General features: G+C 62.4%; 3 protein-coding genes across 3 annotated transcripts in view; 2 read left to right on the top strand and 1 right to left on the bottom strand.

Annotated features, from left to right (window-relative positions):
• Positions 1–840: 840 nt before the first annotated feature.
• RAB25 (RAB25, member RAS oncogene family) lies at positions 841–6,369 on the top strand. The gene is made up of 5 exons (XM_082703445.1): positions 841–1,176; positions 3,708–3,903; positions 4,621–4,814; positions 5,547–5,627; positions 6,028–6,369. The coding sequence occupies exons 1-5, from the start codon at positions 1,134–1,136 to the stop codon at positions 6,153–6,155; spliced, it is 642 nt and encodes a 213-aa protein (XP_082559571.1). The 5' UTR covers positions 841–1,133; the 3' UTR covers positions 6,156–6,369.
• Positions 3,917–18,137, top strand: part of SEMA4A (semaphorin 4A) — a 78,523-nt gene continuing 64,302 nt past the window's right edge. The window contains exon 1 of the mRNA XM_082703392.1: positions 3,917–3,924. The gene's annotated coding sequence lies outside the window, so the exon portion shown is untranslated. The remainder of the gene's footprint in view (positions 3,925–18,137) is intronic.
• MEX3A (mex-3 RNA binding family member A) lies at positions 7,126–17,924 on the bottom strand. Its single transcript, XM_082703406.1, has 2 exons — positions 16,334–17,924; positions 7,126–12,737 (listed from the first exon to the last, which is right to left on the bottom strand). The coding sequence occupies exons 1-2, from the start codon at positions 16,785–16,787 to the stop codon at positions 11,632–11,634; spliced, it is 1,560 nt and encodes a 519-aa protein (XP_082559532.1). The 5' UTR covers positions 16,788–17,924; the 3' UTR covers positions 7,126–11,631.

Genomic DNA, 18,137 nt, shown 5'->3' with positions numbered 1-18,137 from the left:
GGGCTGCTGGGGGGCTGGTGGTGGTTGTCCTGGACAGCAAGAATATAGGGCCCTGTAAGGCCAGCGTCGTTCAGTCCCAAGCTGGGGGGTGGGGGATGGCTTTTCTGCTCTTAGGGTTGGAAGAGTGTGCACGCCTACCAAGGCCCCACACTCACACAGACCCTCCAGATCTTGAAGCCCTTTGCAGGCAGGTTGGACCACAGGTCCTGGGGAGGGAGTGTCCAAGGCCTCTCAGGGGCCTTCCAGCTCCAGGTCCTGCGCTGCGCTCAGCCTCCTCAGTCCGCCTGTCTGTCTCTGCAGCAGGTCTCCCCCTAGCCTGGGTGCTTACAGCGGGTCCGGACAGGGTGCTACTAGCCCCTAGCCGGGTGCCGTGGGAAGGGACCGTCGGGGGGGGGGGGTAGGTTGTGAGTCTCAGCCCCACCCTGGGTGAGGAACATGGCCCATCCCAGGCCCTGGGCTGTCAGGAGGGGCGGAAGATGCCGTGTCCACAGTGCTGCTCCTGGAGTTCTGAACTGCGGCAGGGTGGATGGCACCCGTCAGCCCCAGCCCCTCGCCCCAACAGCCCTTCCCCTGGTGCCCCCAATCACCCCCCAACCAGAGGCGCTGAAGGAAAAGCAGGAGAAGCAGGCTTTCGCCTGAGAGGCTCTTTCTCACTCACTGGTAGCTGCCCAGGTAGGTCCCCGGCCCCAGGAGCCCTAGCACCAGGCACTCAGCCGTCAGCTGCTCTCTGAAGGTCCTGTGCCTGTCTCAGCTCCCCCCAGCTCTGTGTCCCCAGCCCCTGGCCCGCCCACTCGCCCGCAGCGTGGAGAGCAGACACTCAACCTGCCTAACCTGTCTGACGTCATCCTCTCTCCGCCCCCCTGGGCGGCAGGTCCGGCACCGGCTCTTCCTGTTCTCAGCTTCCTCGCCTTGGCTTCCTTGCAGCACCCCCACCTGCCCGAGCTGAGCCTCCCAGGCCCTCCCCAGCCTCTAGCAGGCCCTCAAGCCCTCCGCCTGCAGAAGTCTCTTCACCCCCCATGAGCGGAGCTGCGGATCTGGGTCTCCGGAGAACCCAGGGTGGAGGGCATTGAGCCAGAGCGTAGACCTGTCACCTCCGCCCCTGAAGCCCCTCCTCCCCTCCATGCAGAGCCAGGATGGGGAACAGAGCCGAGGAAGATTATAACTTTGTCTTCAAGGGTGAGTTGGGGTCCGTAGGGAGCGAGACATCAGAGCCAGAGCGCGTCTCCTGTCTTTTTACCTGTTCCTAGGACCCTCCTGGGCCGTCCTTCCTTCACAGAGACTTTGCTTTTTCCAAGAATAAGCAGGCTGCGGGGGGGGGGGGGGTCTGGTTACTGGGGCAGAAGTTCTGGAACTTCCGGGGTGCCCTGCTCCTGAAGGGAATGATGTTGGCCACTGCCCCGGTGGGGCCGGGTTGGGTTCCTCTGCTCGGTTGGCGAAGGAAACCCGCGCCTAGGAGCCGTCAAGCGCGGTAGCACAAGAGATCTCCGAGGGAACTTCCCTCTGGAGAAGAGAGGGAATCACTGGAGGGGAAGGAAGTCCTGTTTCCGAGTGGACATACAGGCAAGAAGAGAAAGGAGAGCTTTGTCCATTTCGGGGTGAAGGCAGGGAAGATGTAGTAGGTTGAGAGCAGGGTCTGACAGAGCCCAGAAGACTGTGAGGGCTGCGGCCTTGTCTGCTGTCCCTTGGCAGCCCTTTTGGGCCCAAGTGCCAGGCATAGGGTCCACTTGGCTGATCCTGGAGGCACACAGGCATCTTTCCTGCTCCTCCACCTCTGCCCCTGCGTGGGACCCCTCAGACCCCAGCCCCCGGCACCCCCACCTCCCCGTCTCCTTCAGGGCGGGGTAGACCACAGAGGCAGCCACCCCACCCCACTGCCTCTCCTGGCCTATGCCCCACCCTCCTGGAAGCTGGGACTCAGGCCGCTCCGGTTGGGGTAGCTGTACTCCGGCCCCTGTTCTAGGAAGGGGAGGCCAGGTGGCTGTTGCTAGTCTGCTGCCCTTCCCTGAGCCCTCCTCTGTGCCAGCCGGGAGTTTGGGAGCCTCCAGACTGAGTCTTCAGATCTCTGCTCTGTCCCTGACTAGCTTGTGCAGGTGAGGGTCTCCAGAAGCAGACACTGAGAAGTCGGGGTACAGGGTGTCGCGGAGGGGGCTGGCGGCTGGGGGCCTGGCCTTCCTCGGAGGCAGATTGGGGCAGCACACCTCTGTGTGTGCGAGGCCAGCCGTGCTGTCTGGTGCCAGCCCCTTCTCCCTCTGGTGCCTGCTTTTCTGCATCTGTAAAAAGGGGACGATCGTGATCGCGGTACTGGCGTCACGGCGCCCTGCTGGGTACTAAAGGAGTCAATAGTGTCAGGCCCTCGGCCACTGCCACCACCTCGTGTCTCCGATTTGGAGATGAGGATGAGGCAGGGAGTAGCTGAAATGGTCACAAAGTCAACACTCGAACCCAAGGGTGTGGGGCTCTAAGGCCCTTGCCCCGGAGCACCTTCTGGACATGCGGGCAGGGCGAGGAGCCCACCCACCTGCAGGGGTGAGCCTGGTGAGCCAGGAGGAAGGTCCCAGCGGGGGGACGGAGGGGTCAGGAACACACCCCCCCACGCCCACACTGCTCCCAGCCCTCTTCCCGCCTGCACACCTTCCAGGGGACTTGTTAGATTTTGTAACAAGGAGCCCAAGACCTAGAAGAGCCGAGCCGCTCGTTCGAGGTCTCTAGCGAGTGAGAGGCCAGTGCCCAGAAAATGTGGCTCCCCGGGCGCCAGCTGGGGGTCCCCCTGTAATCCCAGGTGTTCGCTCGGGGTGACGCAATTTGTGCGCTGTCCTTGCATTGGCCCCGCACCCCCAGCCAGCCCCCAGCTCTGCGGCGTGGGTCAGGCTAGGCCCTGGACATCGCACATCAGCCCGGAGGCTCTTCATGGCCCCTGGCAGATCCTGGCCCCTGGAAACCCAACGGCGACAGCGCGGCCGGCCCGCAACAATCAGCCTGAGCAGCGTCTCACTTCTCACCACCATCTGGAAGAGAGACAGTATTTCTATTCCCATGTGTCCTATGAAAACGCATGTCAGGGTAGGAGTGGGAGAGGGAGAAGCAGGGGGCACTGAGCAGGGGGCCCGATGTGGGGCTCGATCCCAGGGCCCTGAGATCATGACCTGAACCGAAGGCAGATGCTTAACAGATTGGGCCCCCCAGGCGCCCCTCGGATCCTAACTTCTTACCCCCTGAACTTTCCTCCCTCCCCAGGCGTGTCGCTGCCGAGTGTTCTTCTCCCTGTATTTGCCTTCACGTGGCGGCTCCCTGCATGCACACACACATGCGTGCACACACACTCACGTGCACACACACACGCACGCACACCTGCACGCCGAGCCTCCCCGTCCTCGCGGCTCGCACGCAGGCAGGCACAAAGCCGTCACACGGCCTGGTCCAGAGACGGGAGCCCTCCCAGACCTATGCCCCAACTGCATCCACACCCTGCCAACCTCATAGTCCTCAGCACCGACACCCACAAACAGCCAGTGGCTGGCACCCCTCCGCGGAAGTGCAGGCTGACCAGACCAAGAGCCCTGCCAGGCCTGCAGCCCCCACTCTCAGCCCCTCACCTGGGAGTCTGGAACCCTCCGCCAGGAGGCCGGGCTCCTCCCTCGGTTTCCTGGGCTCGGCTCCCGCTCCCGATGGGTGGCCCCCAGCTCAGCCCTGTCTCTCCCCGTCGGCAGTGGTGCTGATCGGCGAGTCGGGCGTGGGGAAGACCAACCTGCTGTCCCGGTTCACACGGAACGAGTTCAAGCAGGACAGCCGCACCACCATCGGGGTCGAGTTCTCCACCCGCACGGTCACGCTGGGCACGGCCGCCATCAAGGCGCAGATCTGGGACACGGCTGGTCTGGAGCGGTACCGAGCCATCACCTCCGCGTGAGCCCCCGGGGCTGGGGGGTGCTGGGGAAATCCGGGAGTGCCTCCGGAGGAGAGGCCGCGGGGCCCTGCGCTCCGTGCCCCTACCCCCCCCCACCCCCCGTGAGCCCCAGGTGCGGGTACAGTGGTACCAACTGCCCTAGCCTCTGCTGCGTGCCGGGAGGGGGGTACCAGGCACTCTCCGTCGGGCATGTGGTGTAATCCTCCAAGTTCCGGAGGACTAAGATGCTGTAATTAATCCCTGCTTAATACAAGAACCCCAGGCTCAAGCAGGGTGTCAGAGGCACCCGGGCTGGGGGAGGCTGGGGGATGGACGGAGAAGCGTCTGCCCCGCGTCTGCCTCGCACTTGGCCATTTCTGAGACCCTGGAAGGGCGGACACCCTGGCAGGAGGAATGTGAGGAACCTGCCACTGAAGGCGGGATCCAGGAGGCCGACCTGAGCGCGGCCCAGGGGCTCGAGGGTGGACCGCGAGCGAGGGCTAACGTCGGAACAAAAGACCCAAGGAAGCCGTGGCTAGAAAGACAGGATGGAGGTGGTGGTTTCAGAGAAGCAGGGGCCGCTTTGGGGTCGCCGGCCCCGTCATACCAGCAAGCCAGATGGGCTCAGTGTCAGGCCCCGAGCCTGGAGACACGGGTCCCCTGACCTCAGCTGTCGTACTTCTCCATCTCCGGTACCCACCTCTGACCTTGCCTCTGTCCCCCGCTCTACCCCCCAGGTACTATCGTGGTGCGGTGGGGGCCCTGCTGGTGTTTGACCTCACTAAGCACCAGACCTATGCTGTGGCGGAGCGCTGGCTGAAGGAGCTCTACGACCACGCCGAGGCCACGATCGTGGTCATGCTTGTGGGCAACAAGAGTGACCTCCAGCAGGCCCGGGAGGTGCCAACAGAAGAGGCCCGGATGTTTGCCGGTGAGAGCCCCTCCCCCAGCCCCGCCCCTCCCGCTCCCACCTCCCCAGCCCCTGCTCCTGCCCCAGCCTGGCTTTCCTCCACGGAGCCCGCAGGAGCGTCACTCCTTCCTCGCAGTCTCCCTGGGTCCCTCATCGGGTCCCACCACTTGCCCCAGGATTGTCTTTATGGGCGATTCCTTATCATTGACTTCATTTTATTTTAATTTTTAAAAAAGATTTTATTTATTTATTTATTTGACAGAGATCACAAGTAGGCAGAGAGGCAGGCAGAGAGAGAGGAGGAAGCAGGCTCCCTGCTGAGCAGAGAGCCGGAAGTGGGGCTCAATCCCAGGACCCTGGGATCATGACCTGAGCCGAAGGCAGAGGCTTAACCCACTGAGCCACCCAGGCGCCCCTGTCATTGACTTTAAAGCCGGCCACTCCGCGATACCCTGGGGTGTGGGAGGTGCGCTCCTTATGACCTTCTCCATTCACGATCTCCAGAGGCAGCAAGCCGGTGGTCAAGGGTACAGGCTAGGTGTCCCGCGCCCCTGCCTGGCGGGGCCTTTGTTTAGCTCTCTGTGCCGCTGGCCTTCAGCGTCCTCTTGCGCGAGAAAGGGTCCTATTCAAATCTCCCTGGCAGGTGGTTTCAAGCATGGATTGAACTGCACATGCCAACGGGTTAGCACCTTGCAGATGTACCCAGTAAACACAGGGTCAATGTTATTATTACTGTGTTGCCTTTCCTGCCAGAAAACAATGGGCTGCTCTTCCTGGAGACCTCAGCCCTGGATTCCACCAATGTCGAGTTGGCCTTCCAGACGGTCCTCAAAGGTTAGAGCCCTGCCTCCTCCTGGCGGCCCCATTCCGGTCCTGAGGCTTCTGTGGGCAGTGGCTGGAGTGCAGCCCGCCGGCCCTGGCCTACCCCAATGATCCCTCTGCCCCCGTGGGCCCCCAGCCTCCTCAGAGCCTCCCCAGCGCCCACCCCACCCCACCCCACCCCCAAGCCCAAGGTTTGGGGAGGGAACCAGAAGGTCACATTTCCCTCGGAGCTAAGCATTAGCCCTTCTCCACCCAAATCAGTAGAAGGGCCGTGGTGCCCAAACTCCACTTCCTTCCAGCAAAGCCTCCTTGAAGTGTGGTCACACCCCTTGTTTGGCGAGCCTGCGCCGTGTGTAGGGGAGTGTGGGCTCTCGGTCTTCTGACCCCATCACTGCCCTCCGCACCCCCTCAGAGATCCTCACCAAAGTGTCCAAGCAGAGGCAGAGCAGCAGCCGGACCAACGCCATCACTCTAGGCGGTGCCCAGGCGGGGCAGGAGCAGGGCTCAGGGGAGAAGAGGGCCTGCTGCATCAGCCTCTGACCCCGGCCGGCCCCTGCCCGGCCCCCGCTGGCTTTTTGGCGCCCCACTCCCACCCCTGCCCTGTGGTTCCAGATGCCAGAGTGGCCCCACGGAGCTCCAGGAGCTTCCCGGTCCCCGACCCCGGGGTCTCTACGACCTGTCCCTCCCCGAATCCGCCCCGCCACCACCGCCACCACCACACAGACCAAGCCTTCCAATAAAGCTGTTTTGTACCGACGTCTGGCCAGCCTGCTCCTCCCATCCCTGTTCCCCCTTCACCTCTGGCCCCTCTGAGCTCGTGTTCCCCTCCCCCAACCCCCAGCCTCCCCACCACACCCACTGCCCCCCAGGGCCAGCTGCCTCTGGAGTCCTGTGGTCTGGGGACAGTGCCAAGGGGGAGGGAGGTGCCCACCCTTCCCTCTGCCAACCCCCAGGGCAGGTGGGGGAGGGGGACAGCGTGGCCAAGAAGGGGTGTCCGGAAGGAGAGACAAAGGAACTCACCGTCAGGCACCATCTGGTGCCCAGGGCCCTGGTGCCAAGAACTGAGGTCACTCCAATGCCAGGGGCGAGGGGAGGAGGCAGGGGGAAGTGTTGGGAGAGAAGGGGGGGGTCGCAGCCAGCCGGGGATGTGGGAGGTCGAGCCTCCTGCCCAGGACGCAGTCCTGACCCCAGAGAGAGGGAGCGTGGGGTCCGGCAAGGGCCCCGCTCCAGGGGGATGGCTGGGGAGAGTCTCCCAGCATCGGTCCTGGGCCTGGCCGGCCCCTACTCTGCAGGACAAGCTGCGCCCCCCACCCCCACCCCCGGGAGGACTAGGTGGTAAATGGGGAGGGACGGGAGGGACCTGGAGGCCCAACAGCGCCCAACAGCGCCCTGTGGCGTTTCCCACAAGGGGGCAGGGCCCCCGGAGTCACTTGCCTCCATCCGGCAATTCCTGAGGTGGCCCCTCACTCTGCCCCACCACAGGTCAGACCCACACGCGGAGAAAGAGGCCAGAGCCTTAATTAATAATACTTTTAATAAAATTAAGTTCTTAATAGCACATTTAATACAGTCGCCCTCCCCTTCTTGGTTTCTCTGCGTTTTGTGCAACTTCACTTTGACTTGATTATCCATGGGTTCGTTTTGTTTCCTGCCTTTATTTTGTTTCTGAAATATTTTTCCTTGGTGGATTTTTACGTGTCCTCACTAGATGCCTCAAATTAAGTCTGACCACAATCCTACTCTACGTTCTACCGTGGAGACCACCCCCTGCCCCAGGGCTGTCTCCCCTCCCTCCCTACCCCACCCGCACCCTCCGGCGGGAAGGGGAAGCCCTCCCCACCCCAGACTCTACCTTCCCAAACTAGCGGGGTTTCTAGGACAAAAAGAGCAGGGGGGACTCTCCCTAGGTGGGGTGAGAAGAGTAAACCGGGGAGAGGGAGATGTGTTGGGGGCTGAGGGCCGGGGAGGGGCACGACAGAGCCTCAGGTGTGACGCTGGAGCAGGTCCCCTGTGCTCCCTGGGGCGGGACGGAGGGCCGGCCCTGAGCCGCTGGTGGGAGGCAAGTGCTAGAAAACAGGAGGTGATTTCTCACATGCAAAGCCACGCTCCCAGGTTTCCTGTGGGGAGGGCGAGGTGCCCCCTGGGCAGGGCACCCGGGGGCGCTGCTGTGTCCTGAACACTTAGAGCTGCAGGTGGCCTAGAGCACAGGGCTAGGGGCAGCGCCCCCCCCAGTCCTGCTGCCCGCCCCCTGCCTTCATACCCCTGGGGGCCCCAGTTCTCCCAGGCCTTCAAGGACAGTGTCTACACGGTACCCCAGTGGGTGGGAAGTCCTTCTTGGAGTCTAACTTCTAGGAGACAAAGCAGGCCCAGAGAAAGAGCCATGACTGAGATGGTTAATCCCACGGAGGCCAAAAACTAAGCGGGATACCGTGTGGGAGTGAGGACAGGGGCCTGACCCCCAGCCCTCATGAAGCTCCAGGAAGGTGGGAAGTGTGTGTGTGTCTTGTTTCTAGAATGACCTACCAGGCTCTTGAATCAATTCCCTGCGGGGTGAATCAAGGTTGCACTTTAAGGACTTCCTGGGGCCTGGGAGAAGCAGGTCCGGGAGGGTCTGAGCTGGGAAGCCTGCACCCTCCCAGAGAGCCCCAAGAGGACACAGCACTTAGGAGTAAGGGCTGCTCTGCAGAAACCTGGGGACCAACAGGGTGGTGGGCCCCCAGGGGCGAGGGCACAGGCGAAGGCGCTCACCTTCCCCTCCGCCCTGGCCGGCCCAGCTCCCATGTAGTTGAAATGGATCAGTGTCCATCTTTCAAAGACCCAGGGGACGGAGCCCCTCATCTGTTTGTCCTACAATTTAAAAATCCAAGGATTCTCAGAATCAACCCCAGCAGACCAGAAGCTCCGAGCTCCGCTAGCGGCCTGCTCCTGCCCGGTATCTGGAGATGGGGGCTCCCCACATGCAGGGTGCACTTGACCGCTTCCCTCAACTACTTTCCTCTCGTTACAACTTTTATACATTCTACTGGACCCAGGGGCCCTCGATGCTACTAAACTTTAAGCTATCTGAATATCATCTACTAAGTAACTAGTAATTCTTTCTTTTTCTCTAGGATTATATGAAATAAATTTGAATTATTATTATTAATAATTATTATTTTGTAGTATTCTTTTCTTTTAAACCCCTCGGTTTCTTTCTTTTTCTTCTCTCTCTCTCTCTCATTTTTGGTTAAACAAAACAAAACAAAACAAAACTAGTTCTCTTAAATCTCGCACCTCTCTGAGGGTTCCCGCAGGCCTGCTAGGCCTCAGCTCTGGACTTCCCCTCCCCACTCGCCCCTGGGACAGGGCAGGGGAGGGGGGGGGCAGCCCAGGATCCTCAGTCCAAGCGCTCTTCCTTTCTTGTTAATCCCTTTCTTTGTTTGGCTCTGCCGGCTCCCCCGAGGGGGAGGGGCGTGGGGAGGGGGGCCCATGGAGTGAAATCCAATCTACTTGGGCCCCAGAGGGACCAGGTTCCCCCAGGCCCCCCATCTCCACCACACATCCCAGGACGCTCCCCACAAAAAGCAAATGACATTCCTCCCCAAATAAAAGTGGGGGAAAAAAGGAACGTAAACCCGAACATATATTAAAAACACTTTTTTTTTTAAGATTTAACTCTGAATACAAATGTATTTTTTTTTCTTCTTCTCTCCCTACATATATTCTAAACCTTCTAAAGTTTTTTTATTTTTTTTAAGGATCACTTTATCATAAAATAAAATATCCTTTTCATATAATAAATTACCTAATAAAAAGTCTTTTTTTCATATTAGCCCAGGTTCTTTGCTACATTTATACGGTAATAAACGCCTTTATTAAAATAGAATATTAAATTATAAAGAACTGCTTTTTTTTTTTTTTTTTGCTATTTTTGTTTTGTCTCCTCTGTGTTGTTCGCCTATCTCGCTCCCTCTCGCGCTTTCTCTCCTCTGTTTTGTCTCTCACTATGTGTGTTTTGCGTTGGTTTCTAGGTTTGGCTCAATTAGTCAGGGCGGGACTGAATTCTCTGAGCCCCCTAGCCTAACAGTCTTCTGCCTTTGTGGGTAAGAAGTGGAGAGGGGGAGGGGGACCGACAGACAGACATCCCTTCTTCCCACCCCCCTCCCCACCCCCTCGGCGACCGACCGACCGAGGGCGCCCATTTGGTTTGGTTTCTATTGTACACACATCTCAGGATGGCTCACGTTGGCGGGAAGGAGGGAAGTTGTCACAGGCCACTTTCCTGACTGTGAACTCCTTCCTCTCCCCTCCCTGGCTGGTGGTCTGGAGGGGCAGGCTGAGGAGGGGGGAGTGAATTCACCACCGGAGGAAGGAGAGGAGGAAATACCCCTGTGCCTCCATCCCCGCGCCCCCTCTCCAGCAGACAGAATGGGACTCCCCGAGCCTACGTGCTCAGAGGTCACCCAGGACAGAGTCCCACCCCACTATATACAAGAATCGCCTGGGACCCCCCCAGGGACTCCCATCCCCCACCCTCTCCTGGCCCGGCCAGCGGAACCAGGAGGGTGGGAGGCTGGTGGCAGCCCCAAGTGAGCCTTAGGGAAGCAGTGGGGGTGGGGGTGGGGCGGGGTCCTAGGCTTGTTAGCAATACTGGACCAGAATGTCGCACCCCAATCCCGCCTGGTCCAGGACTGAACTCTCTCTGAAGACCCAGCCTCTCCCCACAACCACGAAGGGTGGGACAGAGACTTCATGATTTGTTTGCTAATAGGGGTTTGGGTCAGGTCCAGAGAGGGGGCGCAGGCCCTGGGAGAGGCAGGGGGAGGGGCAGCCCCTCCGTGTACCAGCCTCTCCACCTGCCTCAGGCTCCTTCCAGCCCCTTGAACAGCAGACGCGCGACCCTGTCTCTCCTCCGCCTGCCGCCAGAAGATCCAGCCCAAGAACTGCTCCCTAAATACAATGCCCAAAGATGGTAGAGGCAGAGGTTTGACCCCTGATGTACCCCAGTATTAGTCCCCTCCTCAAATTTTCACTGAGAATGGGGATACATTCTATCAAGAATTCGAGGTGTTTCTTTGGAGGAGTGGGGAGGGCCTCCAGGTGCCAGAAGAGGAATTAGGGGGGGTTCATCCAAATGCTCTTCTCCCCTACTTCTCCCCAGGGGGGTGGTGAGCCCAAAGTTGGACTAGAAGGGCCAGGAAGGAGGGGAGGGAAGAGAGACAGAGGAGGACAGAGCTGGGGACGACAGCCACAGCTGTCAAGGGGAAGCAAAGGGGAGAGCTGGTGGAGGAGGAGAGGCGAGGCCAGCCCAGGGGGAGGAGGGGTGGGGAGGAGAGGGTGAGAGGTGCTCGCTCTCCACACCCCTCCATCCAGCTCTGAGCCCTTTATGGATGGACACGCCTCCCCTCCAACCCCAGGGAATCTGTGCAGACTTCTGAAAGGGCCCCAACTCCCTCAGACCACTGGAAACTCAGGAGCAGATGCCCAAACGGGATATGGCATTGGGGAGGGTGGGGGGGTGATTTTAAGGGTCACATAAGGAGGTCAAAGGTCAGGGCCAGAGCGGGCTGGAAAGAGCACCTCCAGATACAGATGGTAATGCTCCCCCTCCCTTTACCCAATCCCCCCCAGAGAGGAAGGGGTGGTGTGGCGCAGATGGGGGGCTGGGCAGAGGGGGTCAGGATGCCTTAGCGGGGCCCCCTCTGGCCAAACAAAAGTTTCTCGTAGCTGCTTCCAGATAGAAGGGTGTGTTGAGGTATCAGAGTTGTAACTCTAGTAAAATTTCCTGCCTGGCCCCCTCCCAACCTTTCCTGGACGGGGTGGCCAGAGGCTCTGAAGGTGGCCCACCCCACCCCCTCAGCCACCGTCGCCTCCCTGACCCCTCCCCACGGATCGAGTACGTCAAAGCACCTTGCCCACTGAGCCCACTGATTTCCAAAAGGCCCGGGTGGAAAACAGATCCAGGGCGGGAGGGTGGGGGTGGGGGTGGGGGCGCCCTCGGCCCAGGGAGGGAGCCCGGAGGCCGGGGGCAGGGGGTTTAGGAGAATATTCGGATGGCTTGCGTGGCTGTGATGTGGCAGACGGGACACTCCGGGTCCGTCCTCTCGCAGATGCGTACTGCGCACTCCATGCAGAAGAGGTTGTGTCCGCAGGGGACCAGGGCGGCGGTCACCTCGCTCTCGAAGCACACCATGCAGTCCCGCCCGCCGCCGGGGCTCCGCAGGCCGCCGCCCAGTTTGGAGAAGCCCTGCAGCGGCTCCCCCGGCGGGCGTCTGGGCAGGCCGGCCAGCTCCGGCCCCGCGGAGGCGGCGGGGGACCGGTGCGCCCCCGGGGGCGCGGCGCGGGCCTTGGCGGACGACGACGAGGACGAGGAGGCGGAGGAGAAGAGCACCGAGGTGGGCGTGGCGTTCTCCTGGCCCGCCCAGAGCGGGGGGCTGGTCTCGGCCACGCCGTAGTACACGTCCTGCTTGCCCACGCCGTAGCCCGGGAACAGGTAGCCGCCGTAGCCGAAGTCCCCGCCCTGCTCGCCCAGGCGCGGCGCCTCGAAGCCCGAGTCCACGGCGCAGTCGCCGATGCAGCCCAGGCTGTTCTGGCGGAAGGTGGAGAGCGGCTTGCAGCCGGGTGGGTGCACCCGCCAGGCCTCGGAGTAGCGGCTGTCCAGCCCGGCGTCGGGGCTCCCCGCCAGGAAGTCGTTCTCGTTGTTGTACTCGAGGATCTTGCCGGTGCGCACGGCGATGTGCGTCTCGATCTCCTCGCGCGCGCGCTCCACATTCCCCGGCGCCCCCGTGATCTCGAACACCGGGTCGCGGTCGCGGCTCGGCGTGATGATGTACGTGTTGGTCTGCTGCTGGATGCGCTTGATGGTGGCCCCCTTGGGGCCCACCACCAGCCCCACCACGCGGTAGGGCACCCGCACGCGAATGGTCACCTGGCCGGGCAGGGCGGGAGCCACGCCGAAGGCGGCGCCGGACTTGTTGCGCGAGGCGCGGATCATGGAGAAGTGCTCGGCCGCCGAGATGATCTCCCGTCGGGCTGTGGCCACGTCCTCCCGCCGTCCGGTCACCATGAACACGGGCTCCTCGCCGCGCACCGGCGTCTTGATGTACGTGTTGGTCTTGGCCCTCAGAGCCTTAATCTTGCAGCCTGGGATTGGGGGGGGGGGGTGCAGAGAGAAGGAAACTCACAGGGCAAGAAGGTCTGCGCCCGGGCCAGTCCGCTCCCCCATCACCACTGCCGGCCGCGGGGACGAGCGCACCCCGCCTCCAGCAGTCCGCCCAGAGCCTCTCAGATCTCCGCCACGTCAACCACAGATCTCCAAACGTGCCAGCCTTCCCTCCAGCTCCACGCAGGACCCTCCCAACCCAGTCACTCCTTGCAACCAGGAAAAAAGCCACTGACCCTCCCAGACAAGCTGCTAACCTCAAATCGACTAACTCCACCCAACCATGCGCCCTGCCCTCAATTTCTGATTCCTGGCCACTCGCAGACTTCCAGATCACTTCCTCACACACCCCTCCCTCCCACCACCGGAGCCTGTCACTGACCTTGAGCTCTCCACAGAACCCCAAAGTACTCAAGAACCCCCCAATCTACTCCTGACTTGAGCTCCATTCATTATAAGTGTCCTCCGGTCTACTCAGGGACCACTGGCACCCATTTGCTGTGTGACCTATGACCCCCTCCCATGCCTTCCACTCATGAATGCCTCTCAGAGGGCCGCAGATTCACAGCAAGTTTGCAGCAGCTAGCTGAGTGTGGGAGACTGGGAAGGGTCTGAGAACCAGAGTTTGGAGAGGAAAAGAAGTATGAAGATGCCGAGAATGATGTCTGAGGGCCCACCCCTGACCCCCCATGAACACTCCGGCCACCCTGTCTGCTGGGGGCGGGGGAGACGAACCGGGCTGGGGACTGAGGCTCTGGGGGGACCCATCCTCGTGCTCTGAAGCAGGAGTGGGTTCCAGCTCGAAGACTGCAGGGAGAGGCAGGAAGAGAAAGAGCCGAGACAAAGAGAGACAAAGAGAGAGAAGGGGAAGAGGAGCCGCGGAGGCCGGCACCGCCACGGAGGCGGGCACCGCCACGGCGTCTCTCGAGGCTGCGGCCCCACGATGGCCCACGGGCGGGATCCTCTCCTCCTCTCCCAAGTTCCCTCTCCCTGCCCCGAGCTTCACGCAAAGCCAGGCTCACGCGCTTTCTCGGCGCACACATGCTACACGTGTGTGAGTTCGCACACACATGGACCTAAGAGTCACGATGCCCTGTGTGCCTTTATCTAAACAGTACTGGCGGGGCACACCCAGGGTGCACACGCGTGCACATGCCCGTGCACACATGTGCCACCACACACACACACACACACACGGATGGCCTGTGTTTGACCTTCCATACACCCCACGCTCCAACCTCCAACATCCCCGGCCCTCAAAGGGCACGCTCCTTCACACACCCACAACTTTTGCCCCCCAGGCACCCGCACACATGTTCACACCCCTCTCCAGGTACACACTCCCTGACCCCTTTCTCATTCCCCCACCACATGACCTCTTCCCCCCAAAACCAAGGCCAGCCGTCCGTCCGGGCTCTCTGACGCTGCCCGGGGCCTCCAGCCCCAGGCCTGCGGTGAGCTCAGGGGCTTCCTGCATCCTTCCTTCACTCCAGATGCTTCTTCTCTAACCCCCTGGACTGGCCTGGGGAGAGGGGGGGGGATGCAGTGGATTAGGGGCGGAGCTCCTCACCTTCTAGAGACCTCAGGAAGGAGAATTTGCTCCTCCCTTTTTGTCTTCAGACCTCTGGGCAGCTGAGAAGTCCTACCTGTTGTCAAGCCCACACCCTTGCTGCTTTAATGCAGTCAGCGTTCATCCTAAGTGTAAGGCACCAAGGGGTGAGGGGCCTGGACTCCTCCTCCTACGACTCTCTACTCCCACAGCCTCTGAGAGGCACCTGGGTGCTGGCTCTAAGTTCTGGGTCCATCAACTTAAGTGGGAGCTGGGTATCTTCGGGTTTGGGGTGAGGCAGACAGGTGGGGCCCGGGGGTGCAGAACCGGTGGGCCTCACCCTGGGGTTTGGAGCCCTGGACAAGCATGTCTGGAAGGGAAGGCCATGGGACTTCACCTTTCTAGAGGTCAGAAAGAGGCGTGTTGGCACTGCAGCGGGGGAGGGAGGTCAGACAAGAGAAAGGACTTCCACGTACTTAAGGACCAAGGGGAAGCCTCTTTTCTTAGAATAGGAGATATGCCCCCACTTGTAAGAGAGACAGGCCCATGTGCTGAGAGGCAGAAGGATGACTCCATAAAATCCTGGGGCCCCCCCAAGGCCAGCCGCCCAAGGGAAGATATCAGTGTCCCCACCCAGTTCCAGGGCTCCAGGTCCCTAGTTTCTGGCAACAAGAGGAGATCCAACTTTTTGAACCAGAAATCTCAGGAGATGGAGCACCCCAGAGGGATGAGGGCCGTGCATGGGGAGTGGTATCTTCCCTTCCTCCATTCTGGATCTCACTGCAAAATGCCCCCAACCTCCAAGCACTTCGGGGAGATGAGACTGGGTGTGCTGCTGGGGGGGTGCCCCCCTGGCTCGCCTCCCCTCTCCCCCACCCTGCCGGCAGCCGGCCTCCTCCCTCACTCCCAGCCGGAATGCAGCCCCTCTATTGTTCCCCACTGTGGGACAGCTCCTCCCCCGCTCCTCCCCCACCCCAGACCTCCCCAGCCCAGCCCTCCTGCAATTTCCAAATCCCGCCCCCCCCCCACTCTCCTCTGGGAAACGGGGAGAGGGAAAGGTCCCCAAGATCCCGTCTGCTAAATCTGGACCCTCACCAATACTCCGACCCGCACCCGCCCAGGGATGCTGGAGCCCAGGAGGGTGTGGTATCAGACACACTAGGCTGGGTTAATTCTACACCCCCCACCCCACAGCACACCCAGACACACGCCCTCCGACCAAGGCTCCACGTGAAGGTTTCTTGCCCCCCCCACCCGCCCGGCATGCCCCCTCCTGCCCTGTCCTACTCTTGTACTAGGAGAGACCCCTCTCCAGGCCTCTGGCCCCTGGCCGTGGCCAGCCCAGAACAAAAGCCTGAGAGAGAGGAGGACAGGTCCACGCCAGGACGCCGCACTTCTCCGGAGGCAACCCTTCCCAAACCCCACAGACCGTTCAACTTTGGTGTGTGGGTGACCACAGGACTCCCTCCTCCCAGCAGCCCCCCTCCCCACCTCTCCCCTGGGCTGGGACCCTCCCATGAGCCACACCCCCTTCCATTCCTGCACTCAGCCCAACAAAGAGACAGATACTCAGTCTGGCTTCCCTGGCCAGGTCTCCCCCAAAGTCTGTAACTCCAGCTGTAGGGGGTCCCAGGGGTGCCCCCTCCCCAGCCCACCAGCGGATCCCGGAGCAGGGGCCTCTGAGTAACTCTTTGCACATTCTGCCAGTTTTTCGGGCCAGGAGTGGACATCCCCGCCGGACAGCCTCCCGGCATTGGGAGACCCATCCCCTCCCTTCTCCCTCTCTGGAGGAGAGGGTATTTCTTTGTCTGCAGGCAGGGCCCTCGGGAAGGAACTATCTGAAGAACAGTCCCGACTGGGGGCGGCAGGGAACTTTGTGGCACTCGGGAATCGGGGTAGGGGGCGGGTCCCCCTTTGTGGGGAAGGGACAGAGCCAGAGGCGGGCAAGGAGAGAGGAAATGAACTTTCGGTGCTGGGATGGGGTGCCCCCCACTCTAGTCCCTCTCCGCGGTCCCGCCGCCCGCTTACCTTGCCTGCCCACGATCTCGGCCACGTGCTCGGAGGTGGGCACGGGGACACACTCGGTGGTGTTGCTGCTGCCCTTCAGGCGCAGCTCGGCCTCTTTGTAGAGAGCGCAGAGCTTGGCGTCGCTGGCCCCTTTGGGGGCGGTGGGGGGCTGGGGCGTCTGCGCCGCGGGGGCCGCCGGCGGGGCGGCCGGGGGCGCCGCGGGCGGCGGCGGCGGGGCCGGCTGCGGGGGGGCGGCCGGCTGCGCGGGGGCGCCGCCCCCCCCACCTCCCCCGTCCTCGCCCGCCGTGGGGGCGGGGGGCTCCCCCAAACCCAGGAGGCAGAGCTGATCGAGAGCCAGCTGAAGGGCGCGCTCGTCTTCCAGCAACCCTCGGTCCTTAGCGCTTCCCCCGAAACATCCTAGTTCTCCAAAGCCCCCATTTCTTTCCATTATTCCAGATACCACTAGACTAGGCATGGCGAAACAAAAGCTGGGGGAGAGAGGGAGAGAGGTGGTGGAAGGGAAAAGAGGAGCGAGGAGGGGAGGGGAGAGGAGGGGGGCGTGTGGGGAGGGGGGAACAAAGAACTGGGGAGGGGGGAAGAAAGCGAGATAGAAAGATAGACCCTCCCCCTAAGCCCCCCTCCCCAAACACCCTGTAACCCGACTCCCCTCGCCCCAGCCCCCGGGGTGGGGGTGGGGGGAAAGAGAAGCAAAACCGAGGAAGCAGCTCTCCTTTCCTCTCGGGGGTGACGGGGGGCGGGGGGCTGCGGGATCTCTGCCCCCACCCCTCCCGCCTCCGACCCGGGCGGCTCTAGACCCCGCCGTCCAGACGCCCCTCTCGGGCTCCCGCACCAAGCCCCGGTCCGGGAGCGGCGCCCAGTGGCCCCCAGTCGAGCCCAGCCCCTTCCAGCGCTCAAACTCTTTTGTTTTAAATGAACTGGATGGAGCAGCATGGAACTGCGGGGGGGCCGCGGGGGCGCCCGGGGCATGCCGGGAGTTGTAGTTTCCCGCCCTCGGGGGCGCGGGCTCGGGCTGCCAGCCCCGCGGAGGATGGGGACGTGCCTTCGGTCTCTAGCCCGGCTCGGAGGCGAAGCGGGGGGGGGGGGGCGGGGTGGAAGGCGAGGTCCCTAATTTCTCCGAGGGGCGGGCGCGGGGGACGGAAACGGAGCGGGTTGGAAAAGGCTAGCGGAGCGCCCCCTCCCCAGACGGGATCCCACCCCCCCAACCGCCACCCCTACCCCGCCCCCTCCCGGCCGGCCCGGGTCCCCCCTTCTTATGGTAATGAGGGGGCGAGGGGCGGGAGCCGCCCGGCCGGGTCGCGGCGGCCCCCTCCCCGGCCTCGCCCCCTCCCCGCGCGCGGCCTCCCCGCCCCTCCCTCCCCCGGAGTCGTCCCGGCTGCGGGCCGCGGGGACAGCCTCTCCGCAGAGCAGACAAAGCCCGCAGCGCGATGCGGGCGCCGCCGGGCCGTGCGCGCGGTGGAGGCCAGGATGGGCTGCGGGGCTGGAGGGCGGGACCCCCTGGCAAAAGACGGGGTGCGCTCCCCACCGAGCGGCAGGCCGCCCCCCATGCCCTCCCGCCCCCCAGTCTCGGAGATCTGAGCGGCACCGACTGGGAGGTGAGTTAGTTCTCGTCCTTCCGAGCGGCCGAGGGGAGCGGGCGGACTGTGGAGGATGGGCGGGCGCAGGGAGAGGGGGAAGCGGAGCGCCGGGAGCGGGGAGGCAGGGGGAGTCTTAAAGGCAAGATGGGACTGAACGGTTTCGGGGGAGAGCCCTGAGCGCAGGGCTCGGCAGAAGGAGGGAGGGGAGACGGGGTCGACTCGGGACCCAA

Source organism: Mustela nivalis (assembly GCF_964662115.1).
Source record: "Mustela nivalis genome assembly, chromosome: 16".
NCBI classification, from domain to species: domain Eukaryota; kingdom Metazoa; phylum Chordata; class Mammalia; order Carnivora; family Mustelidae; genus Mustela; species Mustela nivalis.
This window is presented reverse-complemented; position numbering and strand designations above follow the sequence as displayed.